This window comes from Anoplopoma fimbria, chromosome 15 (assembly GCF_027596085.1).
Source record: "Anoplopoma fimbria isolate UVic2021 breed Golden Eagle Sablefish chromosome 15, Afim_UVic_2022, whole genome shotgun sequence".
Classification (NCBI taxonomy): Eukaryota; Metazoa; Chordata; class Actinopteri; order Perciformes; family Anoplopomatidae; genus Anoplopoma; species Anoplopoma fimbria.
The window spans coordinates 3269594-3281171 of NC_072463.1; the positions used below are offsets into that span (position 1 = coordinate 3269594).

The window sequence follows — 11578 nt, forward strand, 5'->3', positions numbered from 1 at the left end:
TGGTCCCCAGGGGATGAGTCCTACTAACTTTGGTGATTTCATGACCTTGCATCTAATGCTACCATGAGGTTGGCGTTTGTCATGAAATTTGGTTAATTTATCCCTGTTGCTATCGGGATGAATTGTATCAACTTTGGGTTCCAAACTCCAGGCTGCTCTTCAACTTTTCTTCACCTTTGGTTCAGATTTAGACGCTAAATACAGATTAAGACAAATAAGTAATATTTATTTGAGATTTTATGGTCCTGTTGGACTTAAGTCAAAACAAACAAAAACAGACCCATTGTTAGAAGAAAAAAAAAAACATGTCACATATCAGACCAGCTGACACTTAAATCAACAAACACTACAGCATCATCAGCTATAATGTCGAAAGAAACGAATGAATTTGAACTTTCACAGTTAATGATGCCTGTCTATTAATGTGTAGATAATAATGTCCATAATCCTTCAAAAAGTTTGAGTGTTTTCTTTTTTTTGTATAAAATCTGCTTTTTAAATATCCTGTCAATGTCAGTAACAGTTTGTTTGGCTGTTGTGGTTTAATCTGCTTTAAAGGGTCAGTTCACCCAAATCTGTTTATTCTTTTAGCACATATAAATCTCAGGGGCAGATATTTCACCACATAAAACTGTGAGTCTTTATATCGTTGCAGTAAAAATATATTTTTTGTGAATTAGGTGAACCGGCCCTTTAATGGTGTCTTCTCTAGTAGGATCATGTCACAATTCCCAGAGACTGTTCTCCGTTTGAATTGACCTTCTTGAACTAATATTCCAGCTCATCTCTGAGGCTTCTTCAGCCCCTTCATCCCGTCCATCTCTCACGCTCTCTGGGCTCCGGAGGACCGAGCCCTCCTCGCCCGCTGCAGCCGCTGGCTCTCCCTGCGCTGGTTGATGGCCTTGGTGCTGGCTCTAAGCATGCGGAGCCTCAGAGCACGAAGACGCAGCTGAAGGTCCTGGGGGATCTTCCCTCCTTTGGCCCGGATGTCCTTCAGCCTCTGAATGGGCGTTTTGGTCAGGTTGAAGTCACAGATGGTGGCATGTGGCTCCATTCCAACGTTGCACCGACGCATGAAGGGGAAGTAACCCAGGGCCCAAACCATCACCTTGTACTCGCCCGGGTTCAGTAGACGCCAGTAGTCCCCGTCAGTAGCTGAGGAAAGAAGAATTTGAAAAAAACAAAGCCAAAATTTACATTTCTAAAGTTGCAAAATGCAAGTTAGTGACTTCCTACATATCCCAGAATGTCTGTCTGGAAGCCCCTAAGAGAATAATGGTGAGCTTGTTGGATTTGTGCTGGTGGAGAGACTGAAAGTAGTTCCCAACCTTTATGTCGTCCCAAAGAAGCCAAAATGTGGCTAATTATTCACAAGAATAAGAGGAGTAAACTAGAAAATGACAAAATAAACCAATAACACTTTGTTTTTACTGTGTTATTTGTTCTAAGAAATATATCCTTGTGGTCAATTTAAGCTTTCAAAATAATGTTTTAATCTTTAATTGCCCAGAGATTGCATTGCAGATGAGATTTCCACCTTTATACACAGTTAGAGTTAATTAAACCCATTTTCTGCATTAATATTACATTTAAAATATAAAATTGAGAGTCTTACCTGATCGGATGTCGTGTTCATGGTCCTCCACCTTTATTATAGCATCTGCTATTCCCTGTTTGGTCATCTTGTCCCTGATCACACCCTTGATGCCTCTGTGAACCTGAGAGTGAAGAGAAAACATGGCACTGTGAGGTTACAAAGAGAAGATTAAGGCAGAAATAACTGCTGGATTTTAAAGCTGATGACTAGTGTTGTTTTCTTTGTGCAGATGCTGTGGACGCAGACTGACTGACCTGCTCCATGTAGACCAGCAGAGACTCCTTGTTGTTCTCCCACTCGATGGGAAGCTCACTGACATGAGGGAACTTATCGCAGGACAACTCCACCGTCACCTCGAAGCAGTTTGTGTGCATGTAACTGAAGTCATTCATACCTGCAGAAAAGACATACAGGGTACATAAAAAATGAGAATAAGAAAACCAAAAAAAAGTGTGAAAAATAGTTGTTTCTGAAGACTAACATTTTAGTATATTAGCTTTATTAATGCAAATTTATTTTTTAGGAGAGCTCAGGGGACAAAAGAAATTAAATTACAAAAAAATGAATTATTTTTTACTTCATTATTTCAGTTAATGTGACCTTAACAGACAAAAAAAATCTAATAAAATACTCACCGTGAAAACCACAACAATTTAAATAAACTATTTTCAGACAAAAAAATAAAAGGAAAAATAGGAAACTAGGGGAAATTCAGTATTTCCCATTATGTACATACAATTAGTTGGTTTACTGTTCTTAACCTCATCAGTCAGCTCATACTTTCTGTCTCTCTGTCTATTCCCACTTCACCTTGCCCCCTGCATTTAAATTCCACCTTGAAGTCATTGTGCTATTCTCTACCTGCCCACCAGGTGGCCTCAGACTTTTCCACCTGTCCCAGTCACCTGACTCCGCATGCACCTGCTCACCACAAGCATCCTGTAAGTGTTGTTCCAGCCACCTGAACCCTGGAACCTGTACCTGTACCTGTACCTGACTCCTGCTCCACTCCTGTTCACCTGTGGACTTGCTACCCATGCCAGGAAGCTTTTGCGTCATCACTTTGTCAATAATTACTTAACTGTCCTTGTAAGAATAGATTGTCTACATTTGGTTCCTGCCCCTTGTTGCCTCGTACTCACCTGCCTGGTGATGATTAAGGGTTTTAACCACTTAATTTAAGGGTTCATTTTGATTTAAGGGACCTTACTTTGAATTTAAGAGTGATGTGTTTGGTAAGGATGCTGTTACATTTTAAAATGATGTCTTTCATCATTCAAAGAGGGGACTCACTGCCGGGGACGGTGTGCCAGGCTCCACCGTTGATGATGTTGTTGTGTGACTGGAAGTCCTCGTAGTGGCAGAGGCGGCGGTTGGGGTTGGACATCGCCAGGTTGGTGGAGGCGTAGACGGTGGCCAGCCAGCGGAAGAAAGCGTTGTCCGCCGTGGGGGTGTCCTCCTGAGGGGCCCAGTCACGGGTGCAGTCGAAGGGGTAGGTGACCACCAGTTCTCCCCCGTGGAGGTTCGCACTGAGCACGAAGGGGATGTCCTGCATCCAGTTGATGACTGCTCGTGTCTCTGGTGCAACCTGAGGAGGGATGGATAATCTGGATTAGATTTGTTACGTCATGTTTTAGACTCTGATTTATGGGAAGGAAAACAGACAGTAGTTCTGTCACATGAAGCAAAATAAACATTTGTTTCATTGGTTATTTGTTTGTAAAGATAACGAGACACAAAAACATATTAAAGCATAAAATTGTTTGTACTGGTGGGATTAAAAAAAATAAAAAAATGGGTTTATAAAGAGATTTCACCATAAAAAGAAACAATACCATCTAAAATTTTAGTTTAGTGATTTAGATTTGTGATTTAAACAGTATTTGACCTCTGACCAAACATATATATAAACTTTGCTATGATGCTTTTGGTTTCGAATTCTCAGACTTCATTTGTTAATCAAATGGTGTAAAAACTTTCATTTCTGAAGGCGGTGCTCTGTTCTTTGTCCGTTCAATGTCCGGTCACTGTAATGATCCCTGCCTAAACTACGTCCTGTGTATTACCATCTACAAACAAGAAATGTGGGATTGTAGATATTCCCCATTAAAGCCCAACCAGTAAAAAAAAAAAAAAGCAGAAATGACACAAAAACACTTTTAAGGTGAATATATTGAAATTCAGTTATCTTTTATTCTTTTTACTGTATATCTGGAGGCAGAATTTCAACATGCGTTTTGTTAGAGGCCTCAAGTAAAACCTTGGTTCTCTGGGCTCTGAAATGAGTTCCTGATAAAAAAACATTGATTTCATCTTCTTAAAACTGTCCACACACCAAACCTCAAAAGCTGCTTTTTTTTTAACACTGTCATTCTTAATAATACCACTAGATATCACTGTGATTGGTTTTTCACACCCTACACTTGGCTATAACAAAATGCCTAAAAATGAATAAAAGCAGCAATAACTGTGACATTATTGTTTAATGTTCCATTGTCCATAGGCAGGGTGTAACTTATAAATGTGTTAATATGTTCCTCCCCTTGTGTGGTTGGCTGGTGACATGCAGACAAGCACAGTCCGTGTGGTTATGTTGTGATTAGGGATTTCTTTTGTGGTTAAGGACAGAAATGTGGAAATGTTGCACACTGTAACTTTCCTCTTTGGGTAGTTTATTTAATGTGGTTTTATTTCTACTCAGGGATGGTTTATTTATATAACTCTCCTCTCCCCTACACCACCCTCCTTACCATGGCGTCTTCTTTAGTGTAGTACTCTGGGATGGGGATGTAGTGGTTGGGGACTTTAGATTTATCCGCCGCCGTCTCTTGGGTGTCCCACATGATGTTGTTCAGGTCGGGGAAGTTGTGATTCATGTCGATTCCTTCAAAGCTGTATCGTCCGTCGGCCCAGCCGGCCAGTTCAGAGCCCTGCAGCAGATCAGTCACAAACAGGGACATTTAGACTATTATCACTGTAGTTTTGTTAAAGACACTGTGGAATGGGGACTTAGACTTCCTGGTAAAAATGAAGTCTCTCTTCTGTACAATTTTTGCTTCATTTCCCTCCTCTCCTTTACTAGTATTCCATTGATTTCCTGGATGGTAATGATCCTACCTCGTACTTAAAATAAAGATGTGAAGAGTTGCTACAACAATGTGCACAAATTAGCAACATCATATTTTTTGTGAAAATCAGACCAGCATACATGACATGTTGAATGTCAGTTTAAATTAGTTCTAGTAGGAATTACAGCTGTTTGAAGTGTGTTTACATCAGCATCATCTGTAAATTTGATGAAATGATACCAATCTTATTATCCATCAACCCTGATTTACCAAACCTAACCTGCAGTCCAACCTTTTTATCACAAAGTAATGGACAAGAAATACAAAGGAAGCAGGTCTGCCCTCTCCCCTTTAAAACATCTTGGATAAACTGCAAGAAAACATGTCTGTATATATAATCACTTCGACCTCACCCACCTTCTCATAAGCCACTTCATATCCATCAGGGTTCATGGAGGGCAGGAGGTGGATTCGGGTCTCGGTCACCAGCCGAACGATGCGCTGGTTGCCCCTCTTGTATTCTTTGCACAAGTACTGCATGAGGTTGAGGACGAGCTCTCGGCCCAGAGCCTCGTTCCCGTGCATCCCGGCCACGTAGCGAAACTCTGGCTCCCCTGCCAAGAGAGAAATTCAGCAAGTCGTTTATTTATCTGGGCACCAACATCAACTTGAGTCACATTTAACTTAAAATATCTGAAAATGAATTTTATCAGTAGGTCAAAGTTAAATCCCAGGGTCTGGAACACATCTTGTTTGTATCGTTAGGCAACAGTTTGACTCAGCACTCAGCCAATAATCATACATGGATTGGCCAGACTTCATGGCAGACATTCCTAAAGCTCAGACCTCCAAAGAACCAAAAGCTGAACTTGATTCATCAGCACAAATGTTTTAAAAAAGGCAATTTTCATCTTGGATTTGGAATCAGTGTTCATTAACCATGAAACCACTGAATCAAACATATCCCGTTATTTCCTCTAGGATGTGAAGCAGTTTTGTAATTTGTTGCCTGAGAAGAAATAAAGAAAAGCTGCCTTTCACCGAATTAATTTAAACCTTTTGCCAGATGTAGAGAACAAAGCAGCATCTGAAAACAACCTCACAAAGACAATCTGCCTTGTTTGGTGGAGAGAGTGCTGTCTCCGATTTCAAACGGTTATCAGTTTGTTTATATAAGAGAGGCCTTCTCCATAAGACTCCCAAACCTCCCTGTGTGTGCAAAATGTCTGTATAAACAACTGAGCAGATAACTCTAAATTAACTCCAGACTTTTAAGGTTTCAACTCGTAGAAGAGTTGAAGTGCTCTTACCTAGTTCATGTTTGCCGGGGTTATCTGAGATCTCCATGACGTACAGTTTGAGGCCCGTGTAGCTCTTTCCGATGGTGTAGATGTGGGTGATGTCCGGACACTCCTCCGTCACAGACTTCATGAGCTTCGGGGTTAAGAACAGTGGTGGAGGAAGTATTCAGACCTTTTACTGTAGTGAACGAACTAACACTGTAGACATACTGTTACAAATAAATGCACTGAAAATGTTACTTAAAGGTGCAGAGTAAAGGATTTTGCAGCATCTTGTGATGAAGATGCAGATTGCAATCAAATACCTTAAATTTCTACTTGAGTAAATGTCCTTGGTGTTAAGAAGACAAGACTAAAGGTCATCAAACGGTTAAATCTGAACTGTGAGTAAATCTGCTAAAAGTCTGAGTAGAAACGTTGGCATTAGCTTTAGGGGAAACCAAAGCTACTCATCATGCATCACACTCTAACCTTTCTCATCTCTTTGTAGTTGTGCTGTCTGAAGTCCAGATCGTCTTTTGATCCTAATTCCTGCTCTGAGTAGATGTCTGTTGGATCTACGAGGAAAGAGCACATTGAATTCCTGAAAGACAACCTAGCCTTTAAAGGAAATGGACAGAACATATTGTGTGTCTTTATGCTGCAGCCTACCATCGACTCTACAGCCAAGTATCTCGGCCCTGAGGCAGACGGTGCCGTTGATGTACCAGGTCTGAGGGTTGATGCGGATGTATCGGGCGACGGTGGGAACAGGAAGGAGTCCGAGCACCGGGGTCTCTGGATCCTGGTTTCCTTTAAATATCTGTGACAATCAACGTGAAATCACAAAGGTTTGAACATTTTAGGATCCCCTAGTGCATTGTTGTTATTTTAATATAGAATAATAGAATTAGACAATCTTATCATTTGGTCAACCACTCTAAAATATCTCAACAGCTAATGAAAGGATTGCAATGCGATTTGGTGGTTATATTCGTGGTCCCCAGAGGATGAATCCTAATGACTTTGGTGATCCAGTTGTCCAATACTTTAGTTTATGATCTGCAAGACTAATAACATTCACATAAGCCTCAGCTGTACTTTGTGTTAAAACTCTAATAAACTGGTGAACACGGTCAACACTATTCCTGCTAAACATCAGCTTGTTAGCATTGTCATTAACAGCATGTTAGCATCGAGGTCCTGGCTGTAGATTCTTGTTAATCTTCATCTGGATTAACACCAGAATACACAGACTGGGAAACAATCATGGGATGTATTTAACATATATATATATATATGTTATATATATATATACAAACAAACACATTATTCAAGTGCAGTAGATCATAAATGAAAATGTTTAAAACGGTGCTGTTTGGTGACACTTGAACTAACTTTCACCTACGTGTGAATGAAATCTGTTAAAAGCTATTTGATTTAATATAACAGATAACAAACAGGACTGAGAACATAACCTCATGGAAGAAGAGATTGTTAATGTTTTAGATTGAATAAACATTTTAATTTCCGTTGTAGAAGCCCTATTTGGCAACTGACATATGAGAAAAGAAGTCTTTCTAATACGTATAATGTTTTACTGTTATAATGCCAAACACTACTTTCAGTCACTCACTCACTGTACATGTGTTTTCTCTCTTCCTCTCTAAGAACAGTTGACTTCTTAGTTCACGGTACATAATTCACTTTGGCACAAACTCTCTGAAATCTGTTTTCCATCAGAACGAGGTCCACTGGTCACGGTAGATACATTCCTTTTTTGTCAGAAGCACAAAGAAACAAATTCATACCGCTTCTTCTGTCCCATTCATGCAGGTTTCCCAGCTCACAGAGTCGTTACTCAGCTGGACTTTGTAGGTGTGGACCCAGTCCCAACTGTAACAAAGACCCAGAGATATAGTTTTAATATGCAGACTTTACTGCAGCGAAATAACATTGTGCTCTAACTTGTGTAACCAGCCTTTTTTGTATGTTTTTAGCAGCAGTTTAACCCTGATACTACCTGACCTCCAGATGGAGTTTCGGCCCTGCAGGATGACTCCAGTGAACATCTTGAGGTGGATGGCGTCCACCTCCAGCCACTGGTGCCGGTCCTTGTACGCTGCACACCAGGCTCCGTCGTACTGGTCCCCATCCTCGATGCCAGACTGAAAACACATGTTACACAGAGGGTTTTTTTTTTTTTTTGTCAACTGTATTACCCATTTAACGCTTGGCTCTGTCTCGATGTGTAGCATTGCATAAGACCCTAATTGTAAAATAATTACTTTCAGACTGCAGAACATGAGAGGGGGTGGGGATGTGGAATAACACTGCTGGCTCTGTAGCTTGCAGATTATTACATTTTCAAGAAACTCAACTAGAGCGCTTTCTCTTATTTGAGATCCACTGGAGTTTTTAATAATTTTACATGCCAACAAAAGCAAAGGGGGAAAAAAGAGATGGAGATTTTCTCTATTTTATAGTTAAAAAGAAATATGCAGCAATGATCATGGACTGAAATAAAACATGTTAACAGTGAATGAGTAAGGATAAAATATTTTGTGTTTGTTAATTTGTACATCTTTATAATCCAAAACAACAAAGAACTCATACTTTAACTGAGTTTGAGACTCTGAAATTTGACAATGTGTAACTCCATCTCTTTGGTCCGGACTGAAATATATCTTGGATGGATTGTTATGACATTTTGTACAGATATTCACTGTCCCCAGAGGATGAATTCTAATACATTTAGTGATCTTCTAACGCCACCATCATTTTAAAAGTCTGATTTGTCCAATACTTTGGGTTTTGACCAAATACAAAATGATTTACATTCCCATCAGCCTCTGCTGTACTTTGTGTTTGGTGGCAATTAGCAAATGTTAACATCTGCATGCATTGTCACTGTGAGCATGTTAGCATGCTGATGTTAGCATTTAGCTCATAGCACCACTGTGCCTAAGTTCAGCCTCACAGAGGATGTACAATCTCAGTCTTGTTCAAGGAAAAAATGCAAATGCTTCTTTTATTTTGTCTGACATGAAAGTAAATTGGAATATTTGGTTTTTTTAATGTTCCTTTGCCAAAAGAAAGGAATTTAAAGATGTCATTTTGGCCTTTTCCACCTTGATTTATTGACAAAGTATTCATCAGTGGATATCAATCCTTAGTAACAGCCCTGTAACAATGGTATTCATAGCTAAACCTGTATTTCTGATAATCTTATAGACCTCAGCAGGATCTTTCCAAAAAGAAAAAATGTCCCTCAAAGCTTGAGTATAATCAAGTGATGTGATACTTCTACTCCTGGAAACACATTCTCCCTTTATGTGTTCCTGTTTCCTGTTATGCTATGTCTCTAAACTTCCATAGGAAGCAGCTCACTGTATTTGTGTTTGATCCAGATCCAGACCCACCTGGATGTTCAGCCTCCCCCTGTGAGGACCCAGACCCGTCCGCTGGTAGGAAGAAGCCTGGATCTGGCTGTCATCGACCCGCAGGGACTCCAGGCCGAGGGGAGGGCAGTCTGGAAGGAGAGAGGGAGATAAGGTCCTCTGTTTGTGTCTCCGCTCGTCTGGAGATGCTGATCTTTAAAGAAACAGCTCTAGGACTGAATGCTGACGGGTTAAAACTCTCCCTCTGGTTCCTCTGAGTAAGCAAACACATGTTTGATGTAATTAAAGGTCCCAGTGGTTATTATGTGGAATATCTCTAATCATCCCGGGTCAGTTCTGGAGAAGTTGGGAGGCCCTCTGCAGAGGAAACTGCAGATAAGCGAATCCGTGGGGTGTTTTCGAATGTATCTGAAACAAAGTTGAGGCTTAAGGGTCAAAAGACAGTTAAGTCAAATTTCCAGCTGAGTCACAGCTGCAGGGTGTTTTATGGCTTTCAGAACAAGCAATAACATTCCCGTTAATCACAAGCACTACGAGTACTGGAAGGACAAAACTGTTCTCTTTAAAGTTTGTTCTCTTTAGGTGATGTTTTCACTGCCACATCTTTAAGATCAAAGAAGGAGGAGCAGAATAAATATGTCTGGTTTAAGGGAGGTTAAGAGCAGGACAAATCCCTTAAACGTGTAGAAATTATAGTTGAAAAAATGAAAAATCACTTACTCTGGTTTCTCAAATGTGAATAATTGCTGGGGGGTTTTCTGTCATAGAAAACTTGGTTTCACACTGTTTGCAATTTGTTGTTTTACAAGCATTATGTAGACATGCCCTATGTCCCATTTTTTCTGACTAAAATAATAATAATCATAGATAAAAAAAGAATTATGTTATTCACATTAATCCAACGTAGGTAATTATGCAGCCTTTTCCATATTAAATTAAAAAAAACATACATTTTAGGGAATTCAGAAAATATTGCAAACAGTAACATTGTTAATGTAATATTTGATATGACATTTTTATTAGTTATTCCCCCATACAGCTCAAACAAATAATTGATTAGGTGATCAATAGAGATCTTTTTGTTTTTGAACAGTTTTCAGGCATTATACAAACCAAACAATCAAACCATTGATTAAGAAAATAATTGATAACAAACTAAATTGTTTGTTAGGAAAGAGTAACATAATCATATAACTTAATATTTATTTCACTCATTTAAAAAAAGTTTCATGCAAGAAGTCAAACTAAGAAAATGTTTTGTCCTACCCAGTTGTATTCTCTTATCTTCTGTCTTGCTGTTATCTTCTTTTTCTTTATTGTTTTTTTCTTCTTCACTGTCTCGGCTGATGTTTTTGGTGTCCAGCTGTTTTTCTCTGACAGTGTCGGTGGATAACTTTGTCCTTGCTGCTGTTGGAGTCGGTCGGTCTGTGCTGTGATCCTGCGGCTGCACAGCGACAGACTCAGCTGCAGTTGTGTTGTTAAATAATAATGAATTAATTTCCGTTCTTGTATCGTCTGTCAGCCCTGCATCTAAAAATCCACCCAGAAAAATCACTGCAGCCAACGTGCACAATGACTTTTCCATCTTCCTCTTTGTTTGCTGCTGCAGAGTGAGGGGAAAAAAACCCCCGCCAGTTTATGTGGAGATGTCAGAGAGCCAGACCTCCATCCACTTCCCTCCTCCTCAATCCCACCTCCCCTCCCTCACCCTCCCTCACAAAATTCCAACTGAAGTCCCGGGAAAAAAAGGGATTCAAAAAGGACTTGTGCACAATTGCAGTTCACATAATGTGGGTTATTTGAACATCAGTGACCTGTTTATTCAACTGCCACATAAAAAAGTTTTACCTTTGCAAAAGTGTGATGTGGAAAGTTAACATTTCTGCACAATTTACACCACATTTGTTTCATTTTCTCCTCCCTTCTCCTGTTTTCTCTCATGACAGGATGGTGGAAGTAACATTTACTGAAGAACTGTATTCTAAGTACAATTTTTCTTTGTACTTTGCTAGTTAATTTACTACTACTATTCCCTATATCATTATTTTAATTCTACTATAGTCATTGCTGCTTTTATTATAAGTAGTCTTCATTTTTTCCTTCATTACTCTGCTTACTACTCTTATTATATGAATCATTTATGTCATATACATTGAATGTGTTGTATCTCTGTTATGCTGTTCATTCTGTACACATGACATCTATTGCATTCTGTCCATCCTGGGAGAAGGA

The 11578-nt window shown here is 39.6% G+C and overlaps 1 protein-coding gene across 2 annotated transcripts; it reads right to left on the reverse strand.

Moving 5' to 3' along the window:
- Positions 1-192: 192 nt before the first annotated feature.
- On the reverse strand, positions 193-10964 carry LOC129103397 (probable carboxypeptidase X1). Of its 2 annotated transcripts, XM_054613855.1 has the most exons (13): positions 10613-10964; positions 9368-9477; positions 7974-8113; positions 7757-7841; positions 6618-6768; positions 6438-6523; positions 5976-6099; positions 5083-5279; positions 4348-4527; positions 2891-3185; positions 1852-1991; positions 1616-1718; positions 193-1155 (listed from the first exon to the last, which is right to left on the reverse strand). In XM_054613855.1, exons 1-13 carry the CDS (start codon positions 10929-10931, stop codon positions 824-826), a joined length of 2262 nt encoding a protein of 753 aa, XP_054469830.1. In that variant the 5' UTR covers positions 10932-10964; the 3' UTR covers positions 193-823. The 2 variants fall into 2 exon arrangements, with proteins under 2 accessions (XP_054469830.1, XP_054469831.1); XM_054613856.1 differs by lacking the exons at positions 9368-9477; positions 10613-10964 and having other exon boundaries at positions 195-1155; positions 7969-8051.
- Positions 10965-11578: the final 614 nt, after the last annotated feature.

Bases quoted from the DNA above. Each gene is read 5' to 3' on its own strand.
- LOC129103397 (XM_054613855.1), bottom strand. From the start codon at position 10,931: ATGGAAAAGTCATTGTGCACGTTGGCTGCAGTGATTTTTCTGGGTGGA. The intron at 6,100-6,437 runs GTTAGAGTGTGA...TTAACCCCGAAG, and splicing joins ACTACAAAGAGATGAGAAAG to CTCATGAAGTCTGTGACGGA. The intron at 3,186-4,347 runs GTAAGGAGGGTG...ATCCCTCCTCAG, and splicing joins ACACTAAAGAAGACGCCATG to GTTGCACCAGAGACACGAGC.